This window comes from Stylophora pistillata, chromosome 5 (genome assembly GCF_964205215.1).
Source record: "Stylophora pistillata chromosome 5, jaStyPist1.2, whole genome shotgun sequence".
Classification (NCBI taxonomy): domain Eukaryota; kingdom Metazoa; phylum Cnidaria; class Anthozoa; order Scleractinia; family Pocilloporidae; genus Stylophora; species Stylophora pistillata.
Genome location: NC_142523.1, coordinates 35,603,481 through 35,626,579, shown reverse-complemented (window position 1 = coordinate 35,626,579; position 23,099 = coordinate 35,603,481). Strand labels below are relative to the sequence as shown.

Genomic DNA, 23,099 nt, shown 5'->3' with positions numbered 1-23,099 from the left:
TAGATTAAAGTTGCAACTCTGTAACAAAGTATATTTGTTTCGAATCCGTGCTTGCTGGTCTTTCTGCCGCTAATTACCGCCATTTTAGACGCTTTTAACTTTGATCTGGGAATTATCGCTTATTAATCGTAAAACTACCCACTGTGATGACATTCTTAAAAGAGGAGCTCTAAGATTCTCGTAGTATTGTTGAAAAAGAAACCTTATAGTAATAACAGCTTGTGAACGATATCCAGTTCACTGCAGACTAATTCCCCCAGTACTGTTACTTCTTGTGCATCTGCTTCCGCGATCGTTGATCAACAATGTCAACGTCGTCGCGTTTGCTCTCTTTGCCTCAGCACCATTCAGAGCGTGGGGAAGAATGGAGATACTAACAAGAATAATTTAAAATGGGTCTACAATACACTGAATCTTCAGAAAGGACGGAGTGGTCGTTCAGCTGTACCCTCGACCACAGATGGTTTTCCAGAGAAAAAGGAACACCACAAGTATATGGTAACTGTCCTCAACTGTAGTCGTAAGTGTCGCGTTGTCAGCCCGGAGAGAGAGAGAGGGGGGGGGGGGGGGGAGGTTCTGATAAAGAGGTGCCGTAGGATGGGATAGTATTTCACGACTTGACTGCTACTGAGTTTGAGTTGCATTTTCAATTGAATTACTTGAATGGGGTTGCAGATTTGCAGAAATTTTTTTTTTTTTGGGGGGGGGGGGGAAGAAAATTATGGTAAGTAGGGATTTGAAAATAGTTAAAATATGGTACTATAACTGGTTGTTATAGTATCACCAGAAGTGATTAAGACGTGGTCTATAATTGGCTAAATAATAGACTAAAATGGAGAAGGGGCTCTGTGAGGCCGACGGAAATACCCAGGAAAAACTGACCCAAGTAGGCTCTCATCCCCCTCCTCTAGGTTGTCAGTCAGATCAGAAGAAAGGTTTCGCAGAAGAATAGGAAGACCTCAATACAATAAGTTGACCCCTCAGAAAGATCAGTGCAGCCATACATCGCGGAGATTCACAGTAACAGGTTATTTTCCAGAGACAAATCAAGGAACACCAAAAAAAAGATGAGGGTGTGGTCACCCTTAATATCCCTGATAATTGTGATGGAGTGAAATCTGCCTAAAGGAAATGAATATTTTTACGAACACCGCCGTCTTTTCGGTTGCTGCATCAGTGGTGTGTAGAGTCATCCTAATAGGAAATATTTTTACCCAGAAAAAGCAACGTTCGGGGCGCTTGATGGGGGTAAACTAGGAACCAGGAGAAAGTTTGCTGTATCAAGTTGATAAATTTTTAGAAGTATGGAGGTATCTTCCGGTGTATGTTTTCTCAGACAAATAATTGGACATCTGTCGGTTTTACCGACATCTATTGCGCTACTTCTCAAGTAGGAGAAGTAGCAACGGACGGGCAAGTTGAGTTGAATGCATAATGATGTTAAAGAAATCTCTAGTCGTATGATGAAACTTGATACCCACAGGTATCAACGAACGCTTTTCATTCCACTTATTTATTCGTGTTTTTCTCGTTGCCATGTTCCCACCAATCACGCAGCTCCTTTTTCTGCCTTTAAAAGCACACACAACCCACAATTCCCGTATTCGCTCCGACTAAGGGCTAACGCTCGAAACGTCAGCTTTTATAATCGTAACGGTGGCCAAATTACCATTTCAACTTTGTTGATATATTCAAATTGTATCATGAAACTTGAGTTTAACACCAGCTTCAACTTTGAAAATTACTTGGAAGAGGGTGGTTTGGAGAGCAGTGCTGGGCAAGCACATATGTGACTTGACTTCAGGCAGTTTGGCAGAATGCGCAAAAATTCTACTGTAACAAGTTCCTTGATCAAATCTGCGGCAGGCGCGCTCAACTTCTTTCAGCTGGGTGAACTACAACCTTTACACGCTTAACTAAAGCCAAAATGACAAAAGTCGTAAACATGTAGTCACGTAGCCTAAATGTGACAACACTAACTTTTGTTGAAACAGCACGATCACCTTTATTTGCTTCCGTGCTAGCTAATCTAAATGTCGCCATCCTAGACGCTTCCATCTTCGATTCAGAGATGATTAATTAATAAATCGTAAGAATATCACGTGATAAACTTTTGAAAAGAGAGCTCCCCGATTTTGCGGTATCGTTTAAAAAAGAAAACATGGTAGTCGCACAAGCATGTGTACGACATTCATTTCATGACAGACAGATTTTCGCTTTGTTCTTAAACGTGACATTAAAATGCATTTGCATCCGCGCTCACTGATCAACATTATCAATGTCAGGCTTGTGATCTTTGCTTCAGCACTATTCAGCAAGACGAGACAGTCCCCGTGGTTGAAACTTCATGATTAGAAGGGAAAATGTTTATCCAGGGAACACGCCTGTGAGATCAATTATTTTCTGTGAACCTCAATAAACAAAGAAGTAAGCAAGCTGTACTCCTGGCCATTGGGTAATCGGTCAACTAAAATAATGTTCTTTGAGAAAAATGGTAGGAAAAGGTCGAGAAAAGTATCTTAGTTACAATCGGTTAGAGGCATTAAGTTTAGAAAATAAAGATCTTTAGACACGATGTACACCATTTTACAATGACAACAAGAAGCAAGAGTTTTTAAAGAATTTAAATTTTTTTTACAAAAAGGTCGTCGATGAATCATTTGAACACGGAAAAAAACTTAAGATTTGCGGTCACCTGCACGCACATCCCGTGAAACTAAACATATGAAATGTCATATTTTTGTGAAAGAAAAAGAACTCAAGGAGTTAAGCGATAATTTTGGGCCTGATCCATGGGAGCAAAGTTCATTCCCACAAAGGACAAGGTGAGATCGATCCTATTTTTAACGACAAGAATTTGCTTGAAACCTAGGAGGGGTGTAGCTCGGGGGAGTGATTTTGTGGATAATTACAAATCAGCTGATTTGAAATTACGAGCACGCGTGATTGATCCTCAGTGCCAAGTCACAAAGTTGAAAAATGCACAGTGTGTCAAGTTCCAACAATAATTTTCGAAAAAATCGGCAAGTTAACAATGCAAGACTTGCGTTCTAGTGCCGCTATTTATTGTTCTTTCATACAACACACTGTGGTTAAATAGACACTCCATAACAAATACAAACTAATTAACCATGGTATGATTGGAACTTTTTCAGCTATCCTAACCAAATGCGAAGGAACATTAACTGTGTTCTTGTTAGCATATATTTGTTAGTTGATGAAACCAAAAACATCTACAAACTAACCTTGTTCCTAAAAAAAGATACGTCATGTTTGAACGAATACTCAAAATTTCTACCGTGAATTACTACGCTTGTTCAATTTTTTTAAGGACAATTTTGTTTTGTCGTTCATCGTGTCGTTTTCTTGTTTCTAACTTCACAGACCTCACCATAACGTAGATGACGATAAAAGAATGTAAGCTGAAAAAACGGTGGGTTTTCCCTTTTTTTGCCCAAGTTTAACGATTTATCTAGTATTCCCTACTTTTGAATCAGTTTGTAGCCGTACGAGTACATAAATCATCTCAATACTAGGGTGAATAGCTACGAAAACAAATGGGATCTTCTTTAATCCAAACAATCTGATGAAGAGGCATCAGTCACCGGTCGACAAGTACTGGTTGATGCAAGTGATTCTGTGACGTCATAAGTTCCACCTACTGCCGCCTGGCGACAAAGTGGTCCAGAACTTTGTCCAATCATTGTTTTGGATTTGCCGATCGCGGACACTGTAACTGCATATCCTACTGGCTGCATAAAAAGACTTCGTTCGATCTAGTGTAGAACTGATTTAGAAAATAACAAAATAATGATCTTCCAACTACGATGCTGGACTGAAAACCAAAATAGAATCCACACATGCCCTCTCTGATCTGAGGTACTTCGACTTAACGTTTAATCAAATCCAAAAACAAGTTCCTGAAAGTTCTGTTTTTAAGGCTCGTCACGCAACGCTCCTCTCCTCCTTGTGGGGAGGAGCGTTGCGTGACGAGCCTAAAAACGGCTGCGAAGGAGACTAATCGACTGAGAGTCGTAAAACCAAAACAACTACGTAAGTACAAAGGCCGATCAGAAGAAAGGAAAGTTCCTTGGAGAGCCAATGAAAACTCAAAGAAAAACCAAGCAACCCTCCTAAAGCGCGGGAAAACGTGGGATGACCACGTCATAATTGGCGTAAGCTATGAATCTGATTGGTTGAGGGAGTGGCGGAGTTTTCTGGACCAATCACAGAGAAGAGTAAAAGAAAACTAATGCATTCTGGGACTATTTTCGACACTCATTTGAAAAGTGCTCTTAAACTAAACAGCTCACAACACTCAGACCTCACTGCGAAGTGTAACATGTTCAGAAACATTCACTGATCATATTTCGCCTCAAACTGAAGGCAGACCATCGACCAAAACTGTACAAGGGGCGTCGAGTACCCCATGGGCAACGAAACAACCACCCGTGCCACCCACAGGATCTCTGCTGGTAGAATACACCGGCCGTCAGGTCAAGGATCTTTAATTCAGCTGAGACGTCCAGGCAGGCATCACTGTCGGAAGGACGACTTGCTTCATACGACACAGTGATTGGAAGACTTCCATGTATCAGGCGCCCGTCACCATACACCCCGGCCCTTACAATCAATACTGATACAGATCCGTGCAAAGTGGCTGTTACTGATGCAGAAGGCGTTACCTGAAATGACAGTGTGTAAACTTGTAAAAGCTTATTTTTTATTAATTTAATTATCTATTTGTATGATTTCATGAACTCTTTAAAGTCCCTATGACACCTATTTTTTTATTATTTTACATCAAAATAGAATGACTCTAGAACGTGTTTTGGCAACATTAGCGGTATTTTACCGTTTTTTGAATTTCTTATCAAGCTCTATAATCTGTAGATAAAATGTCTGGCCGAGCAAAGGGGGACTGGGCGCCGTCACGTCACAGTCACGTCACCATGTGTGCTTATCATGCAAACAAGTGGGCTTTGTGATTTGTAATTTCTCTGGCTATTTCGGTGATAGTTTCGTGTCATTATGTCCGATACTTCTTGTTGTTCTGACGAAAGTTTCTTGCTTCTTTGATAAACTTGGACTTACTACCATGACGTCACGAATATGTAGGTACCAGTACTCTTTAACGCGGCCAAAGAGATACGGAAAGCTTAAGTTCGCTACAATTTCGGACTTAAATCGCCTCGTAAACTAACAAAGACGCATCAGAATCAATCGCAAATCTTACCAGACACCCTCAACATGCTTCTATTTTTATAATTTAACGCTAAAAATAGGTGTCATGGGGACTTTAACTCTTTACCGTCTCGTACATCATCGTGGTTATTGCAGACAGAGACAGCGGTTTGTTATTCAAGTAATACTGAAGCCATTTCAATTTATTAGGACAACGGAACGGGCAAATTAGGCCACAATACTATACTAATATGTCAAAAATATGAACGGAAAGCAGAGGAAAACACGGCCGCAATGAACGATATATACTTCGATTTTTTCGGTTTTTTTTTTAACTTGACTTTCTGAGCATTGATCTTTAAAAGACGTGGATCTTCTTTGTTGGTCATGAAGAGCACTTTTCGTTTGTGTTGTTTTCGTCTTTTGCTCACGACTTATTCAATCGGTACAGTGCTCAGAGTGTAGGATGAATGTCGAAAACCAAAACCCAAAATACTAGAAAATGAAATAATGTGAAATGATGAATCCCTTGTTCTATGGGTTAACATGTATATTAGCATAATTGCTCTGATGATTATGGAGAAGCACGCGCTCTGATTGGTCCAGGAGGGCATCATCATATCTCGCTGGAATCACCTCGTGAAAGGTGATTCTAGCAGGAGCGCTAAAATCATAATGGCTACCTTGCGTTTTGTCAATGTTACTCCGGAAATGATGAATGTGATAAAGAAAATGCAAGAGCAAAAAGAGATGCTATTAAGTTTGGAACAACGCTTTTTAAAAGAATGATATGAAGTTTTTGCTGATTGAATTAAATAAACCTATCAAATTCTAGTGGAAACTGGCCCTTTATCCCGATACGAGTAATCAGAATAGTTCAAAACTTAAACGAATATTTACAACAGAATTCGAAAGCACCTAAGAAATATACTATCACAATTATTCAGGCTAAGTGAATATTGTTGAATAATCCCCTTGACTTCGTCTCGGAGATTATTTAGCAATATTCACTTCGCCTTAGGCGAATAATAGCTAAATATGAGCGGAAATTTTGCCCATCACTTGTATTGTTCCCGCCCCATCAGGGCTCGGAAATTCACTATGCAATTCGAAAAATTTCCGGACGAATTATGTTCCAAACCTATTCTCAAGGTTTATATCTTAGGATAAGATGTGGAGAAGCTTAGAACACAAACACTTCTGCTCTCAGCTCAGACATATGCTAAGTTCAGGAGGTGCTTCTCCATAATGGCAAACGAAAGCCATAATTTATCGTCGGAAGCTAATCCTTATAGTAAGAACGACACTCTTTTACCACTCCGCATTTTTTTGTTTTGCCAAGTCAGTAAAAAAAAGCCAGTGTCAGAACCAATGCGTTATACATCATGGTGTTTAAACGAGAAATACGATGTTGGAATAAAAAAAAAAAAAATCGTAATCGATGGTTTAACATGCAACACGTCCAGATATTTCAATAATTATTTACTTTATATGTTAACCATCGACTGAGATATATCTACTCACCTTTACGTTTAACGAGGAATTTGAGAGTGAGCCTGGGTCCACCGAGATACTAACAGGTGTCGAAAGAGTAAAATCCACATCAAGACTGACGATCTCAAGTATCGGAATACTGTAACCCTGAAAAAAGGAAACAAAATAGTAAATGGTATAAAATGTACATCAACTTTTTAAAACAATGAGGTTATTACTTGGGCTTTCTGCGGAAAAGCTCAGGTTTAAAACTCGGTCGCGGTCGTCGTCTATCTTCCAAAAAGGCACTTCCGGCGTTTCTGCGCACGCGTTGTTTATCAGGCTCCGACAGTTGCTCTGACGATCTAAACAACTTAACAGTCCTGTAACCGCCGATTTTTGGTAACTAGTTGTGTTAACAGGTAAAACCCAAATTGGTTTTTTTTCAAACTTAAAGTCATTTCACCTTAAAATGTGGTTTTTAATAGGACGGTATGAATATTTCTCAAAAAATTTGCGTCTCAATTTTACTTTCTAATATTTGCGTTGTAAAGTGACGATCTTTGTTCTACAGAGTTTTCTCCTGGTTGCAATTGAAAACGAACCGCTTAGTCTTCAATCCCAAAACGATATTTAGTGACTGCAAGGTCTCACTTCGTGATATTGCTCCGAAAGCTCCCAAAGAGTCACCCGTTACTCGTTTTTCCTGCTGCTCCGTTACTCGTTACTTATAGGGAAGCCCAAGTGAAGGCCACTGCAACCTCCTGTCTAAAATCGAATCCAATTTCAGTTTTAACCTTTGCTGTGATATTGAAATCAGACAAATTATATATTGCTGTGAGTTAGCTCCTTAAGAAAACTTGCCGAAGTAACCTCAATATTTTAAATTCAAGCACTTACAGTTTTGATGGTCCATCCGTTTATCTTCTTAGTTTCTTTCTTAGTGGTGTCAATGGATTCTCGGAGAAGTGGTGTTGTTACACTGGCTCCCAACTGCAGGGTTAAATCCACTTCAGTCTTGTCAAGCTTCAGGTGGTATAACTTTTTAATTGATTCGATGCGAATAGTGGCTTTCACTTGTATATCTATGCCTATAACTTTTTTCTTAAAGAGTGTGAACGTTTTCTGTCGAGGAGCACTAAGCAATTCTTGAACAAGATTTTGTCTGCGACTTCGGTGTCTTGAGTTGTGCGACGCTGTCGTTAGGTTTATTTCTCGCTCATCTTTACCAGCACAGGTGGTGTTCAGTGCGGTTAACTCAACCGAAGTCTCGTTAAGAGGAGCCTCTCTCTCGGAGGTTTGAAACCTAATTTTTTGGCTAGATTTTGGTGCAGTGAGTTTGATGAAATCACGAAAATCAACATAATATGCTAGTTCCTCGTCCTCAAGGTAGCTTCTCCGAGATTTCTCATGATTAAGAAGAGTAACCTTACTCCTGAAAGAAACGTTCATCATGTTGGCTGAGAATCCTTTCTTACACTGAACTGGCTCTCCGAAATTTAATCGTTTAGTCAAGTGGACCTCACCTTTCGTTACCATGCCACTGCGCTTATTAAGAACGGACGAATCAGTATATGACATGTCCAAGTCAATGTCCGATGTCATATTGGTGACATCCGAACGATTGAATTTATTTTTAATCAAAAGTTCGTCATTGTCAGATGTGTCTGCTTCTCTGTGCATTTTCACAATACCGGGAAACATGGAATGATTTTCAGGTTTTGGCTCAGAATTTGGATCTGGTTTCTCTCCGTCTACAAGTTCGTAAAGGCTGCGCTCAACAGCTGGGAGAAGCTGAGTAAGTATGGCTCGGGCATAACCAGTTAGCTCTGCGTCGTACTTTTGGTTTCCGTATAGTTCAAAGGTCTCGTGTACTTTGGTGGATTTTGACGTCTCCTTCACCTCAGACCTATTGAAAACACATTTAGACCCAATGAAAGCACCTGAATGAGCAATTGGCATGATACTTTATAGAAGAAGTGACGAGCAGCAAAAGAAGTAGGAGGAAGGGACGGGTGAGTGGGGAACTTCACCGTAGAAAAGAATATAGCTACTTATCCTGCTAACCCCAGACGACTTAAAAGCCAACTTTTGGTAGAAATGAGAAACCAAAAGGAGTTCTTGTGAAAATTTCGGCCACTGTTCTCTAATTGAGCAAAAACCTGACGTCTTTGCGTGTCAGTAAGATCTGATACCTGAATCCAAAGGGCGATGTATAAAAGATGTATCAAAGGCTTAAAAAAATGAGAATCAGAAAAAGAATACTAATGTTAGACAGCATTCAATATCGCAATACGACCTACCGAGTGTCAGTGAAGATTCTTGTCTAGGGAAATTGTGGTGAACGTTTTTATGAATATAACTTCACCGGTCATCTGATGACAATTCACGTTTCCTAACCATATATCTTCTTTGGATTATATGCACCCCAGGGTCAACAAGCTTTCCCGTCCCGAGCAGATCGACTGATCTAGCCCAATAGCAGTGGGCTAGATCAGTCACATATGACAAAGAGAAACGAAATTGTAATCTTATTTTAGAGGTATGCAAGAACGAAAAAAGAGTCTGAGAGTGAAAACAATCGAAAAATAAAATTGAAAGTTGGGTACCGTTTGTCAATGAAAGAAAAAATGATTTTGAAGAAGAGATTTTAAATTGCTCATAGGCATTTCTGGGTTTAACAGTAACTTTCACCGGTTTTCCGACTAAATTGTCTCCATCCCCCAGCCCCAACCCCCCCCCCTTACAATCGGTAAGAGAGCTAAATAGTCCTTGATATTTTTTCAAACTAAAATTTCGTGACTTATACAAACTTAATCACAATTATACATTATTACTCTTGAGCACTGGGTGGGTCTAGATGCCACCGTATTTCAAGACCATTCGGAAGTTGACACCACAAACCACCTGTCAGTAATTGTTCGTCTAGCTCTCCGGATTATGAAACTATTTTACTTGATGGCCCAGGCTAACCGAACGGTAAGTTGAATAGGTTTCTGGCTCATCTATGATATTTATGGGAAAAAAATCACTCTCAGGTAGATCTAATTGCTTTCTGGTAATCCCGACATGACTTAGCAGATATATTCTAAGGACTATCTTGTTGCCTACCTTGAAGTGTGCTCAACCTTCACCAAAAAATATAACGATCTTCCTTGGGTCACGTTACCAATTGTTTCCAAGTTTTCTCCTTCGGCAGTAATGCTGATGATCTTAAAAACGAACCAATACTCTTCTGAAGTCTTGTTTATCACGTGAAGTGCAACGATGGTTCTCAGTGTCCCTGCGGAAAAATGGTTGAACTAGTTTAAAATAGAGTAATTTGGCTGAAAAAAATCCTTGTTGAGCTTAATTCGACTCTGACTGCCTGTATTCCTGAGGGAGGAAGCAAGGCATCAAGCTTGGTGAATGTGGTGTATTGACTGCACGCTAGAATGTTCTTTGACGAAACGGTTTATTTGTTGAACTTCAAGTTTTTACAACCGTGCCGAGCTCCTCTCTCTCACTTACTCACTCGGAAAATTACATGATTGACAAGTAACAAAACGACAACCGGAAGTGGTCACTACATTCTTCCCACTTTGCATTATATATAACCTATACCGAAACTACAGCAAAACATAAAACCGACCCTGAGCATCTAGTGCAGGGTCAACAAACAGTAACATATGAAAACGTCCCTCATTGGGTCTCAAGAGGTATTAGACAAAGTCCTTGAGGTATGCAGGAGGTCGTCTGTGTCTCTGCGGGTTGCGACGAGGTCCACACCCAGCAGGTTTTGACAGAGAACTCTCCTTAGCTTCAGTAGGCAGAGCTGGGGGAGTTAGGCTGTCCTGCACAGGTCTACCAACTGTGACCTGGACGTCGGGCTCCAGCTTCTTGAAGAACGAAGAGTTTCGGGTGATGTTTTTTCCCCCGCCCTCGGCAGTGATCATCGTACCCTTGTGGTGAGTGATGACATACGGATGATAAGGTGTTCTGGAATTAATTCCGGAGGGGTCATACCTGACTAGAACTTTGTCTCCAGTCATGAGGTTGCTTGGCTTCACATATGCTTTCTGGTCAGCACAGCTCTTCATCTTCTCCTTAGCCAGCATTACTCGGTGTCGTATCGGTGCTGGGTCCTCCTCAGAACTGGGTCTGTCAGGAATCTTAACGCGCATGGGCCACCCGTGGCTGGTGGCTTGCCTATTGACGAGTGCGGTGTTGCTCTGTAGTTGCGAAGAATCTCGTGTAACTATTCTTTTTAGGGACATTGCTTCACGTTTGCAGCTTCGATCGCCTTCTTAACCGTGCGCATAAATCGTTCAGCTTCTCCGTTGGCACGTGGCTATTTGGAGGTTATCTTTCGATGGTCGAATCCCATGTTCTTTCCAAAGGACTAGAACTCTCTTCCGTTGAACGGCGGGCCATTATCAGCGAGACGTGGTATGACGACTGGTGCAGATACTGACGGTATGACCTCTACAATAGGGTATCTGGAATAGTCGTCGTAGAAGGAAGAGTAAGTATCCTCCACCAGACAGTTCCCTAAAATCTGCACTAATCTGTTGCCATGGTCCCTCTGGCAGCGGTGACATGTTAAGGGGCTCGCATTTGGTTTCTGGGATCGATACTTGGCATGCAAGACAGGACTTCACTTTCTTCTCTACTGTGTCGTTGATACCTGGGAACCACACCTTCTCCCGAAGCAGTGACTTTGTTTTTGCAATGCTCTGATGACCCTCGTGTGCGAGATCAATTACTGTCTGTTGTAAGACTTTGGGGAAAATGATCCGTCTTCCTCTCAAGAGTACACTCGAGGAACTGCAAATGGTCAATTCTTCTTTTACCCGTTCAAGAGCTTTCTACGTGTTTTGGTTAATGTCGAGTCGCTTAGACGGCTCAAACCAGTTGCAGGTACGCACAGCATCAATGACAGCTAGAAGGATTGGGTCTTTCATAGTTGCCTGCGTAATGTCCTCTAGCTTGAGTGCGTTGGGCTTGGTAGCGCGTGTGATGTAGTCCACGAACTCTTCTGTCACGCGTTGCTGTCGACTGCTGGAAAGCGTTGACTTCTAAGGGTGTCGGGACATATAGTCAGCCGGGTTTCCTTCTCCTTGTTCGTACACGACTGTCACTTGGTATGGCTGTAAGCGCAGTGTCCACCTCTCGATGCGAGGTGGTGGTTTTGACCGGGGATTGTTGTATATCGTAAGTAACGGCTTATGATCTGTGATGACAGTTACCTGTCTGCCATAGACGTATAGGTGAAAATATTCACATCCCCATACGACAGCAAAGGCTTCACGCTCAGTCTGACTGTAGCGCTGTTCTACGGGAGTCAAGGATCTGCTTTCGTACGCAACCACGTGCTTGTCGCTAATGATGGGCTCACTGGTTTGAGCCAGGATAGCCCCAAGCCCAACGGGGTTTGCATCGACGCTGACTTCGGTGTTCCTGCTGGGGTCGAAGTAAGCGGTTACAGGTGCTTCCATAAGGGCGGTCTTGAGCTGCTGAAGGGCGCGATCTTGCCTTTGGTTCCACTCCCAAGGCATGTTGTTTTGGGTTAGCTCACGGAAGGGCTGTGTTAGCGTTGCGTAAGCAGGAATGAATCTGGAGCAGTTATTGGCCATATCAAGAAGACCGCGCACTTCTGCGACGTTAGTTGGTGGTGGGAGATTGGTTATCGCCTGGACCTTCTTTATATCAGCAGAGATGTCTTTACTAGAGAACACATAACCAAAGAACTCGAGGCGATGCTGAGAAAACTCGCATTTGTCGCGGTTTAGGGTTAGGCCCTTCTCCCGGAGGCGCTGAAAGGTTTCTCGGTCGTGGTCTTCCTGTGTCTTTCCGTGCACTAAGATATCATCACTCAGGTTGAGCGCTCCTTGTATGTCGCTCAAGGTTTCGCGGATGGCATTTTGGAATATTTCGGCTGCACAGACGATTCCGAAGTTTAGGCGCGTATACCGCCTCATTCCGACGTGGGTGCTAAACGTTGTGATGAATCTAGATTCTGGGGCGAGTTCTAGTTGATTGTAGCCTTGATTCAAGTCAAGCTTACTGAAAACTGTGGCTCCGTTCAACTCAGCGATGATTTCTTTGATCGTTGGTTTGATGTGTCGTTCACGTTGGATCGCACTATTTGCCTGTCTCGTGTCAACGCACATTCTGATTTTTCCAGGCTGCTTGGGCTTGGGTGCTACAACAACGGGTGAAACCCATGGGGTCGGTCCATCCACGCGCTCCATAACGCCGTGCTGCTCGTCTCTTTCTAGCTGCTCTTCGAGTTGCTTCCGGCCATGAAGTACACGTCGGTGAGATTGTGCTGATGGCTGGACGCTGTCGTCGATCTGCAGATGTATTTGGTAATCTTTCAGCTTTCCAAGGCCTTTCAACAAATCGTCATACTCCTGTACCAGCTGATTGATCTCTGGTCTGGATTTAGACACCAGTGGACTTGTGATCGATATGAGCCCAAAGTTCTGCGAGGCTTGCCAGCTCAGAGGGGATCCTCCTGCTCCTTCGGCGACGTAAATAGTCTCCTGAGATATGGTCTCGTTTTCAGTTGTTACGGTTACTTTAAACTTCCCGAACATACTCAGAGGCGTTTTGGACTTGTAGGGGTATACTCGAGTCGTGGTGTCGCTCAGGCGTGGTCGATCCTGAAGTGAACTGAGGTCCTTCCCGTCTAGGATGGTGATACCAGATCCTGAATCGGCCATCAGAGTCAGCCAGGTGCCAATGATCTTGACCTTGAACTACGGCTGCTTAATGTTCTTCCCGTTAACACTGTGGATGCTTAGATGAAGGTGTTTTCGTCATCGCTGTCACTGGATTCATCCAAGTGCTCGTCGAGTGTGCTGACTGTTACCCGTGACTCTCGATTGTGAGATATTGCCTTTGGTTTGCTGCTACAGACTGATTCGAAATGTCCCAGCTTGCCGCAACTTCGGCACTCTTTCTGATAGGCCGAACAACATCGCATGCCGCCATCATGTGGGTAAGCGCCACCGCAGTATCGGCTTGTTGTTGTTCCTGAGTGTAATCGGGAAAATCCGTGTCCCGGGCGTTCCTTCTTGTCGCGGGGGGGTCTACTCTAAGACTTTCGCCGAGTTACTTCACGGTGTTTATCGTGTTTGTTTACTTCTGCTTTTGGGTTTTCCAATTATTTGACTTGTGTTTCGGCAAGCTCCAGGGTTTTGCCGTAATCGAGGAGTGCATGTAGGGTAATTCCAGGATCACTGAGAGCTTTTCGGCGCAGCTTGGACGATGAACACAGTTGAATAATCTGGCTTTTTATTTCTCGGTCGGCATCAGCGAATTCGCAGGTTTGTGATAGGTGTTTCAGCCTGGTTTAATAGATCATGAGGTCTTCTCCTGGGTCTTGTTTTGCCTGCATGAACTTGTATTTTTCATAGGCCACATTAGTCTTCGGCGTGAAGTGGTTTATGAGAGCCGTGATTGTTTTCTCGAGCGGGTCTTCGTACATACATACATACATACATACATACATAAGTACGTACGTACGTACGTACGTACATACATACATACATACTTTAGTTGACCACTCCTCATGGGGGCTTTTCAGGGCCAATTCCCACCCCAGGGGAGGACATCCACGACACTTTAATCTCGTGCGTACGAAATTAACGTCTCCTACCCCTAACCCTGCAGGAGACGGGGCCTACGGTTTATTCATCCTTATCCGAGAAGACTAGAATGTCTATCCATTTCTTGATTATAGAAAGGTAGCAACGTCTGCTCCTGCAACGGCGTCGGGCAGCGTTTCAACAATATCGTTGACCTCTTCGCCTGCATAGTGTAACAGAAGAGCCTGCTGTCGCTTCTTGTTGGTCACATTCAACGCTACAATAAGGTTGCGGAACCGTGCGATGTACTTTTACCACCGAGTGGCAAGTGTTCCTTGATTTTGAGAAAGGTCGAATGAGGGAAACGGTGGTAGGGTGCTCATGGCTGTGTAAGCTGTCGGCTTGACTCGGGTTGCGTTGATTCTGTGTTCCTATCCACTAGAGTGGACTTTCGTTTTTATTACTCGTCGCCAGTGTAGTATATTGACTGCACGCTAAAATGTTATTCCACGAAGCGGTTTATTTGTTGTACTCCAAGTTTTTACAACGTGCCGAGCTCCTCTCTCTCTCACTTACTCACTCAGAAAATTACATGATTGACAGGTAACAAACGACAACCGGAGGTGGTCATTACAATAAATATGCAACTTTAATATCATAACAACAAGTTCATTCTTTGACAGCCGAATTCTGTGCCTCGATAGTACTGGGCCTTTTTCGCTGTCCCATTCTCGAGCCCAGTGCCTGTTTGGTCTCTCCAACATAGGTTTCCCTGCAGTTCTCATCACCACACTTTATCCCATGAACCACATATGCCTCTTAACTTTGTGGGCTTATCCTTTACCTTTACTAACTTTTGCCTTAGGGTGTTATATGGCTTGAACGTGGTGGTGAAACCGAAAGATTTAAAGACCGACTTCATAGCATCAGAAACATCGGTCACATAAGGGACAGTTATCTGAAAGTTCCACGATCCACTCGGTCCAGACAGACCTTTTATCATATTGTCAACTGGATGACTGATACAATTCATAGCCATAGTTTCAGTCATAGTGAAGGAAGTAAAATAAAGAGAAGTGTTATGATTCAAAACTTGAAATTTTACTTGAAATTTACTCGTTAAATAAAGCATTAACAATTGTCTTGTTGAAAGAAAAACTTTTCATGGATTACGAGGTACAAAATCGGAGGTTCTAGTGCCTTTGGTGGGAGTCTCGATTTAAAAGACACCAAAAGGCCATTCCAAATTTGCAGCCCAGTTCTAAGAGAACACGTCGAGATATCAGATGGCGAGAAGTGAACCCCTAGGACTCAATGAAAACCATGGATACCTTTCATAAACAACATCTACGGCACAGCTCTATGTTAAGAGTCAAGAATAAAACGATTTATTATGAGAAATAACATGAAATGGGAACATTAAATGCGAATTGTTAAGTTAAAGAGGAACCAACTGTCTTTATGTCACCGCCAGAAGTAGATAATAGAAATCAGACTAAACTGTGAATCAACCTATAATGGAATAATAAACAACTTTTCACTGAGTTTGAGGTGGCTATTGGTGGAAATTTGAGTGCCTTTCAATCCTCCAAACTGTCTCACAGACTGTCATATCAAAAACTAGAAAGAGAAAAGTTACCTTCCCAAATCTCGACTAAGAAGAAATGGACAGTACTTTCCAAGAAACTTTGAAGCTAAATTGGGCAGCGTTACGAATGATCAGCTGGTGCTGAACAAATTAGATTTCTGACTGAAGTAACCTGACCATATGGCAGTATGAACAAAACTTACCGAAGTGGCTTGACCGTAAAATAATTCACCTCACAGCTAAACTGGATTATTATGCAAAAGGAGTGCACTTAGTCTGTTGAAGAGTCTGTTTCGTCAACAGTCGATAGTAAATTGATATGTCAAACGCCGAGGTGAATTCAGAATTCAGCTCAGCTATTGTACATGTGTACGGATATGCTGGATTTAGCGTGTTAACGATTGATTGGGTAAAAACAATTCGTCGAGGCCGCATTAGATACAACGCCTCGAGGGCGGGATAGACCACACACGGAAAAGAGACAGAAACAGAAGACTTAGAATGATCGCAAGACTATATAAATCCTGCATTCTTTATGTTTGCATGACCCGACTGATTTTTGCGCAAATTTGACTTCTTTACCAAAAATTTGATTTGTATCCGACAAGATTCCATTCATTTAAGAGCAGCTATGACATTTTTAAATGATTTTCATTTTAATTGCCTCCTTGTAATGTTTTATGAAAGTATTTCCACTAATCTAATCTTGTGAACGGCAAAATGTGTCTGAAACCTAACAAAATGCATACTTGCCTAATCTCAGCTCAAACATAACATTTTTTCGAAAAATGAATGGCAGTTCAAGAGAATACCTAATGTTTAATTAGTAGCGAGATCAAATACCTCTCTGAAGCTCTCCACTCCGTACTTCGAGGACTTGCTCGACTCGATACACCAGAGCTTCACCGGGTTCCAAGTTAACTTCCACTAAGCGCTCCGCAGTAAACTGCTTTTTTCGAGTCAACAAAGTTGCTGTTAGAATGGTGCCACAAACCACGAGAGAGATAACGGCAACGATAGCGGTGATCCGCCGAATGCTCCATTTTCTTGAAGCAGGTTTCACTCCTTCAGAACTATCTTTGACATGAACGTTGACTTCATCCTGATGGTCCTCCTTTTTCTCTGGTAAACCATCCATGATCTAGGAAGCTGTGGGACTACTGAAGGTTCAGTGTATTGCAAGGCCCTTGAAATTGAAGAGGAAATATCATGTTTTGTCGATAATCTCTACTAGCACTTTTTTCAAAAGTAAACTTAATTAAGCTCTTAGTTTGTTTGTCCAGTCCTAGGTCGCGCCTTTAGATAAACAAGCTGTTCGCGTCATACAAGAACGTAGGAAATCGCAGAATGCTCTATACTTACTTCATTGAGGATTTCGAAACTATTGAGAGCAGACGTCGATATTTAAGCCCGAAAAATGACGAAGTGCTTCTTTAAAGAGAATAAGACAAAGTGAAACCAATTAGTGATAACTTTTACGCTCACAACGTGTTCTCGAGGTTCAGTGATCTGGTGCCGAAATTACTGCGCGGGAACGAGGCTACGTCTACCACGACTATGTTCTTGTTTTTCTGTTCCTTGAGGTTTCTTTTGTAAGAATATGCAAATATATTTGCTTTCTTATCTTGGCTCATTTAACCGTAATCAGTCAAGGATTAAGTATTCTACATTGTTCGCTTGTTAATCTCTTCGTTTGAAACGAATTGTACCTGCTACACATAACTTTCATGTGAGTGAATTAAAGTTTACTTAACGTTGTCAAAGTTTTAAAAACCTTTTAGTGAGGTTGTAATACTTCATCTGCGATAAAGAATATGGGCTGCTTTCTGTAGTCAACAAACACTCGATGAATTGAAAAACGAAAGTTAATCTGGCTTTGTCGCAACGCAAATTAATTACGTCTCTAAATAACAGCACCCTGCGGGTACTATGCAAATTTTTGGACTGAAAACTATTAAATTGGCTTTGTTGTGATTTTTCGTCCATAATCTGGCGCTGCAAAATGACATTTTTGATGTACTTTGACCCATTAATCAAAATTATCTTTCTAACTTCTTTCGCTCTACATAAGTGTGAAAATCTCGTGGTTAACTTGAGAAGAGGCTTAAATATCGAAATTTACAAGCAAGGCACTTCCAGAGATTTTAAATAAAATGAGGCCGTAAGTACTTATAATGCGTTGATCAAATGTCATACCGACGGGTGGACGTTCTGATTGTTTTTGTTTTGCTGAAAAAGTAATGAAGACAGGTTTCTGGGTTACGTCAATTAAGAGAAAGTGATTTATTTTCTCTTGGTTACGTTTCGTTGCACTCATCCAAAATATTTGATCCTTGAAGAAAAGTCAACTCCAATGACAGGAAGACTTCAACTGAAAACAGAGATTGTAAAGACCTTTTTCAGCTTGAGCCAAGGAATCCATGTGAAATAATAAGCAACCTGCTTTGAAGTATTGATATTTGTTGTCCTACTAAACATAGGTGTTCTTTCGAACAAAGGGGGTGTGTTTCTAAAGAAACTGTGGTGCTGCGTCGGTGGGGGCAATAGGGTATTTTGGTTATATCAGCTAATAAGTTGAAATTGTAAATTTGCCACCGTAAAGAGTTAAAAAGCTGACTTTTCGCTCGTAAGCCCTTCGTCAGAGCGAATGGAGGAATTGTAGGTTGCGTGTGGGTTTATATGCAGAAAGTGGAGCTACGCCATTGGTGGGAACATAGTGACGAGAAAAACACGAATAATTTAGCAGAATGAAAAGCATTTGTTGATAACTGTGGGGTTAAGAGTGCCGATTTGAAAGATAAACTTTTCTTCAAGAGTTTTGCGGCTTTCCGAGCCACCTAAATGTAAGGAAAGACTGCAGATTGTCATATGCTGCTTAGAATGATTAGGCAGATTTAAGTGTCTTGCGACTGGTTTTGATGCGTCCTTGTCATTCCTTTCTACGTCGCGAAGGCGTTCTCGGAGTCGGTCAAATAATCGTCTTCCTGTTTTGCGGATGTATATCTTTTTGCAATAGGTGCAAGTTATGTGATAGATGAAGTTCGGCGTTGTGAATGAAAGGACTAGTTTTGCATCGCGCGCGAGCGCATTTAAAATTGTCGAGTTGGTCACTAGTTTGGAACGAACTTCTAACAAGAAAATTGTCTATGTTTTTGTCGCGTTTAAATGAGATGAGTGGTGGTTGCGAAAAGATAGTACCAGTCTCTGGATCGTTTTGAAGTAATTAAAAGTTTTGAAGAATAATGGATTTAACTGCGTGGTTGTGGGGGTGAAATGTGAGAGTGAATAGAATGCGGTCAGAATTTCCCTTCTGTGACGTTTGTAGTGTTGACTATCGATCAACAAGTTGGGCGCAGTGGTGACCCTCTTGAACGACAGAAAGAGGGTAACCACGTTTTTCAAAAAACTGGCACATTGACTCTGATTTGTAGAAAAAATCAGATTCATCACTACATAAACGACGAAGTTTAAGAAACTGTGAAAATAGAAAAGAATTCTTGACATGAGAAGACGAATACAACAATGAATGAAGATGAATACAAGGTGTTCTTTCGTTGAGTTGAGTTGATATACTCAGAATATCAAGTAAGGAAATTACATAGCGAATCAAAATAACATCTTTAACATTTTCATTGATTTTTTTATAGGGATTTGTGTTAAGGAAGATGGAAGAAATCACGGTGTGATTTCATCTTGTTACGGTCTCGTGAAGCTCCTTCTCCTTCAATTCTAGGAAGTACTTCTCGTTGAAAAAGAGTTGTATCTGCTACTCATAACTTTCATGCAAGTGAAATTAAGTAAGATACCTACTGCTGCCAAGTTTTGGAAACTTTTCGCGTGGTAGTGATTTATCATCCGCGATAAAGAATACTGGCTGCTTTCTGTAGTGAACAAAACCCTCGATGAACTCGAAAGCGAACACTTATCAAAACTCAAACAGTGTCCTGTGGTGTGCCCGAAGGGTCAGTGCTTGGACCACTTTTATTCTTAATTTATGTAAATCATATTCATAATTGTTCAAAGCTTTTAGATTTCCATTTTTTTGCAGATGATGCAAATTTATTCTTTCAACATAGGGACATAAAGATACTTGAAAGCATGATTAATTCTGAACTTGAGAAAGTTTATACCTGGTTATGTGCAAATAAGCTTTCATTAAATATTGATAAGTCAAATTTTGTTATTTCCGTCCAATTCAAAGAAAATTTTCCCAAACAGGTAATGTTATCTATAAACAATAAGAAAACATGACTACTATGGTATCAGAGGTGTTGTTAAATTTTACCCAGGTAACTTCCATAAGATACCTTGGAGTTTACATAGATTATAATATTAGTTAGAAGACGCACATTACTAATACTTCTAAAAAAGTCAAGAGAAGTATAGGCATTCTGTCCAAGCTCCGTTATTTCTTAAGTACTAAAACACTACTTAGCCTGTACTATGCTTTAGTTGAGCCTTTTTTAAACTACTGCATATTTGTTTGGGGTAATACCTATCAGACAGCTTTGCAACCTTTCTTGATATTACAGAAGAGAGCCTTCAGAATAATTACTTTCTCTAGTTATAACGAACATTCAAGTCCTTTATACAAAGATCTAAATGTTGTGAAGCTGTTTGACATTATTACCTTTCAACTTGCAGTATTTATGTATAAGTTTCACAAGAAACTCTTACCTCCAGTATTTGACCCTTATTTCAATTCTGTTAGAGTGTTACATAATTATAATACCAGAGTATCTAGCAAAATGACTCATACTATTCCAAATGCCAGAACAAATTATGGAATCTTCAACATAAGATTTCAGGGTGCTAAAGTCCGGAATGGTACATGTGAAGACGTAAAGCTTCTTCCTCTGAAACGTTTTAAGAAAAGCTTTAAGCTAATTCTTCTTGATAAATATTAATAATTTTTCTGGCTTTCCATTTGTTTTCTACTCTGATTTTCCTTGCTTCCTTGACCTTGTTTTGTATGATGAATGAGTGTGTGTGTGTGTGTGTGCGTGTGTGTGTTGTGTGTGTTGTATCTGACCCAAATAATTACATTACATAAATCACCTAAGTATAGCTGCCCTTTTTTTCTAGCCCCTAAGGTTATTTGGGGCAGCTAGTACTCCTTTATATTCTTGTCAATTTATCATTATTTTTACCAGTATTTTTATGTTGGGTACAAATAAAGTTGTTGTTGTTGTTGTTGTCTGCATATATGGATAATAACAAAGCGCAAAACTGACACGATAACCGCGGATTAGATTAGCTTTATATCAGCGCGGATGAAAAATCTGAATAATATTGCAAAGGGACCGACACTAACTTGAAAAGCCCTAGCAAGTCACGTATCGTTGAAATATTTTTTTGCTACAGTTCTCTTCGTTAACTCAATAGGACTTGAAACAAACACGCTTGTGATCAGTCAAGGATTACAATTGAGGCGAATCATAAGCAGTTACAAAATTTGAAAAGGGAGTGGGGACGGGATTACAGTACAATACAATAACCTTTATTTAACGAAAGTGACGTAATTAACCCAGTGAGTTATCTAAACTTACGGCATTCGCAGCTGTACAAATTACATATATGAAATAATAATAATGACTAATCAGCAATACGATTTGATACTAGAGAAACTAAAACTAGACAATTGTATGCTTTAATTTCTTAAGATCAGTGTCAAGGTATTTAAAAAGGGTGTCAAGGTATTTAGGCAAATTTATGTGCGCTGTTCAGAATTAGACGGCGGGAAAGGAACTTGAAGATTCAAAGCGCAAGCTCTGGTGTGCAAACTAGTTGAACGAACAGAAGACAAGAAATTGACATTTTATGTTATTATTGGCAAAGAAAGTATAGTTTTCCCAGTCTATTCAAGCTCGTTTCAGAATTATTTTCCAAATAGCCATTAGAGTTCATTCGATAAGTTGATACACACAGCAAATCTTGTCATAAAACCGAAAATTTTCATGAAACAATATTTCAAATACGGGGCTAGAAAGCGTGGTGAAACTTCACCTTTGTTGCTGAACTGGTCGATCTTTCGTCTCTTTGAAACGGGAGATGACAAAACGCGGAGCCCTACTCCATGGAGTACCTGGATGGAGTAGCCCTAAAAATCATGTATTAGTCAAATAAAATACATTATGAACAAGGTGAATCGTTTAGATGTACATATCCTGATATATTTTGAGCTTGTCAGCTCTCCGATTGTTGCAGTTCGATGTAGTACACGAGTTGACCGCCATCTTGAAATTAACTTAAACTGCTGACAACTTCCAACGGAAAGCTTTAATGTTGCTAGCATCCATGAACGTTATCGTTAATAGGCCGACTACCATCTATTTTCATATGATCTTCAGAGGCCAAAAGGAGGGACAACCTTCATTCTGAAACTGGTTTTACATCTTCCAAAATACCTGTTTATGTGTGGCGTCTGTAAGAAGTGTGGCGCTCCATCTAGTAACACATGGCCTCATGGGTTTCTTAAATGTGCGAAACGATGAGGATACAAGCTTACATTTGTAGGTTGAGACTTGAAATGGTAATCCCTATCTTTAAACTGAGCTTCTCCACACCCATCTATCTGTAGCGCGATAAAATTGAGGTGTGTAAACAAACCAAAAAAAACAGTGACGGGTCGGCGAATAAATCCGACTGGGGTTGTTGATCTTGCAAATGCAGTAAGCTTAAATATTTTACCTCGTGCAGAAATCGAAACAGTGGGTTTTGTTCATCACATGGAGTTGTTTGTCTTCTCGTCAAAGGACTCATTACACAGCGGTAAAACCAAAATGGAGGAACCAGTAAGACTGAGAGCCTTAGTCACTGTCCCCCAAAAAACTGGATTGTATCGAACTGTGACATTCGGAGAGCTGGTAAGCTCAATATATTTTAGGATATGTACATCTAAACGATTCACCATGTTCATAAAATATTTTATTTGACCAATATATGACATTTTGAGGTACTCCATTAAGGCACTCCATAAGGTACTCCATGGAGTATGGCTCCGCGTTTTGTCATCTCCCTTTTCAAACCGTCGGCTAATCTATCAAAGCGAGCGCCGCATTCATCTTAGAATGAAAAGTTCTCTGGCCTAATTTGAACTAATCTAAAACTCGCTTGAAAGGAGTTGTAGTTTGATTATCCCTAAGTGTAACTGAAATAAAGCAAACTTACCGTTGTTAAACTTTCAGACACCTCTTAGCAAGCCAGTGCCCTCCGTGATCAAAAAAGCGCTTGAGGAACTCGAAAGCGAAAGCACACCTGGCTTCGATAGCAAACATGCA

The 23,099-nt window shown here is 40.9% G+C and overlaps 1 protein-coding gene and 1 long non-coding RNA gene across 6 annotated transcripts; one reads left to right on the top strand and one right to left on the bottom strand.

Moving 5' to 3' along the window:
- Positions 1-3,048: 3,048 nt before the first annotated feature.
- On the bottom strand, positions 3,049-23,095 carry LOC148731670 (uncharacterized). Of its 5 annotated transcripts, XM_088760493.1 has the most exons (8): positions 22,990-23,042; positions 22,227-22,393; positions 21,826-21,919; positions 16,663-17,005; positions 9,769-9,940; positions 7,558-8,566; positions 6,709-6,825; positions 3,049-4,685 (listed from the first exon to the last, which is right to left on the bottom strand). In XM_088760493.1, exons 4-8 carry the CDS (start codon positions 16,955-16,957, stop codon positions 4,347-4,349), a joined length of 1,932 nt encoding a protein of 643 aa, XP_088616619.1. In that variant the 5' UTR covers positions 16,958-17,005; positions 21,826-21,919; positions 22,227-22,393; positions 22,990-23,042; the 3' UTR covers positions 3,049-4,346. The 5 variants fall into 5 exon arrangements, with proteins under 5 accessions (XP_088616619.1, XP_088616618.1, XP_088616617.1 ...); XM_088760492.1 differs by lacking the exons at positions 21,826-21,919; positions 22,227-22,393 and having other exon boundaries at positions 22,990-23,095; XM_088760491.1 differs by lacking the exons at positions 21,826-21,919; positions 22,227-22,393; positions 22,990-23,042 and adding an exon at positions 19,626-20,803.
- LOC148731671 (uncharacterized) lies at positions 17,461-21,012 on the top strand. Its single transcript, XR_016001411.1, has 2 exons — positions 17,461-18,662; positions 19,467-21,012. It is a non-coding gene; the product is annotated as an uncharacterized LOC148731671 (long non-coding RNA).
- Positions 23,096-23,099: the final 4 nt, after the last annotated feature.

Excerpts from the sequence above, each read along its gene's own strand:
- LOC148731670 (XM_088760492.1), bottom strand. The coding sequence starts at position 16,957 with ATGGATGGTTTACCAGAGAAAAAGGAGGACCATCAGGATGAAGTCAAC. Across the intron at positions 9,941-16,662 it reads GAGTGGAGAGCTTCAGAGAG|GGACACTGAGAACCATCGTT; the intron begins GTATTTGATCTC and ends ATTTTTCCGCAG. Across the intron at positions 6,826-7,557 it reads ACGGATGGACCATCAAAACT|GGTTACAGTATTCCGATACT; the intron begins GTAAGTGCTTGA and ends TCCTTTTTTCAG.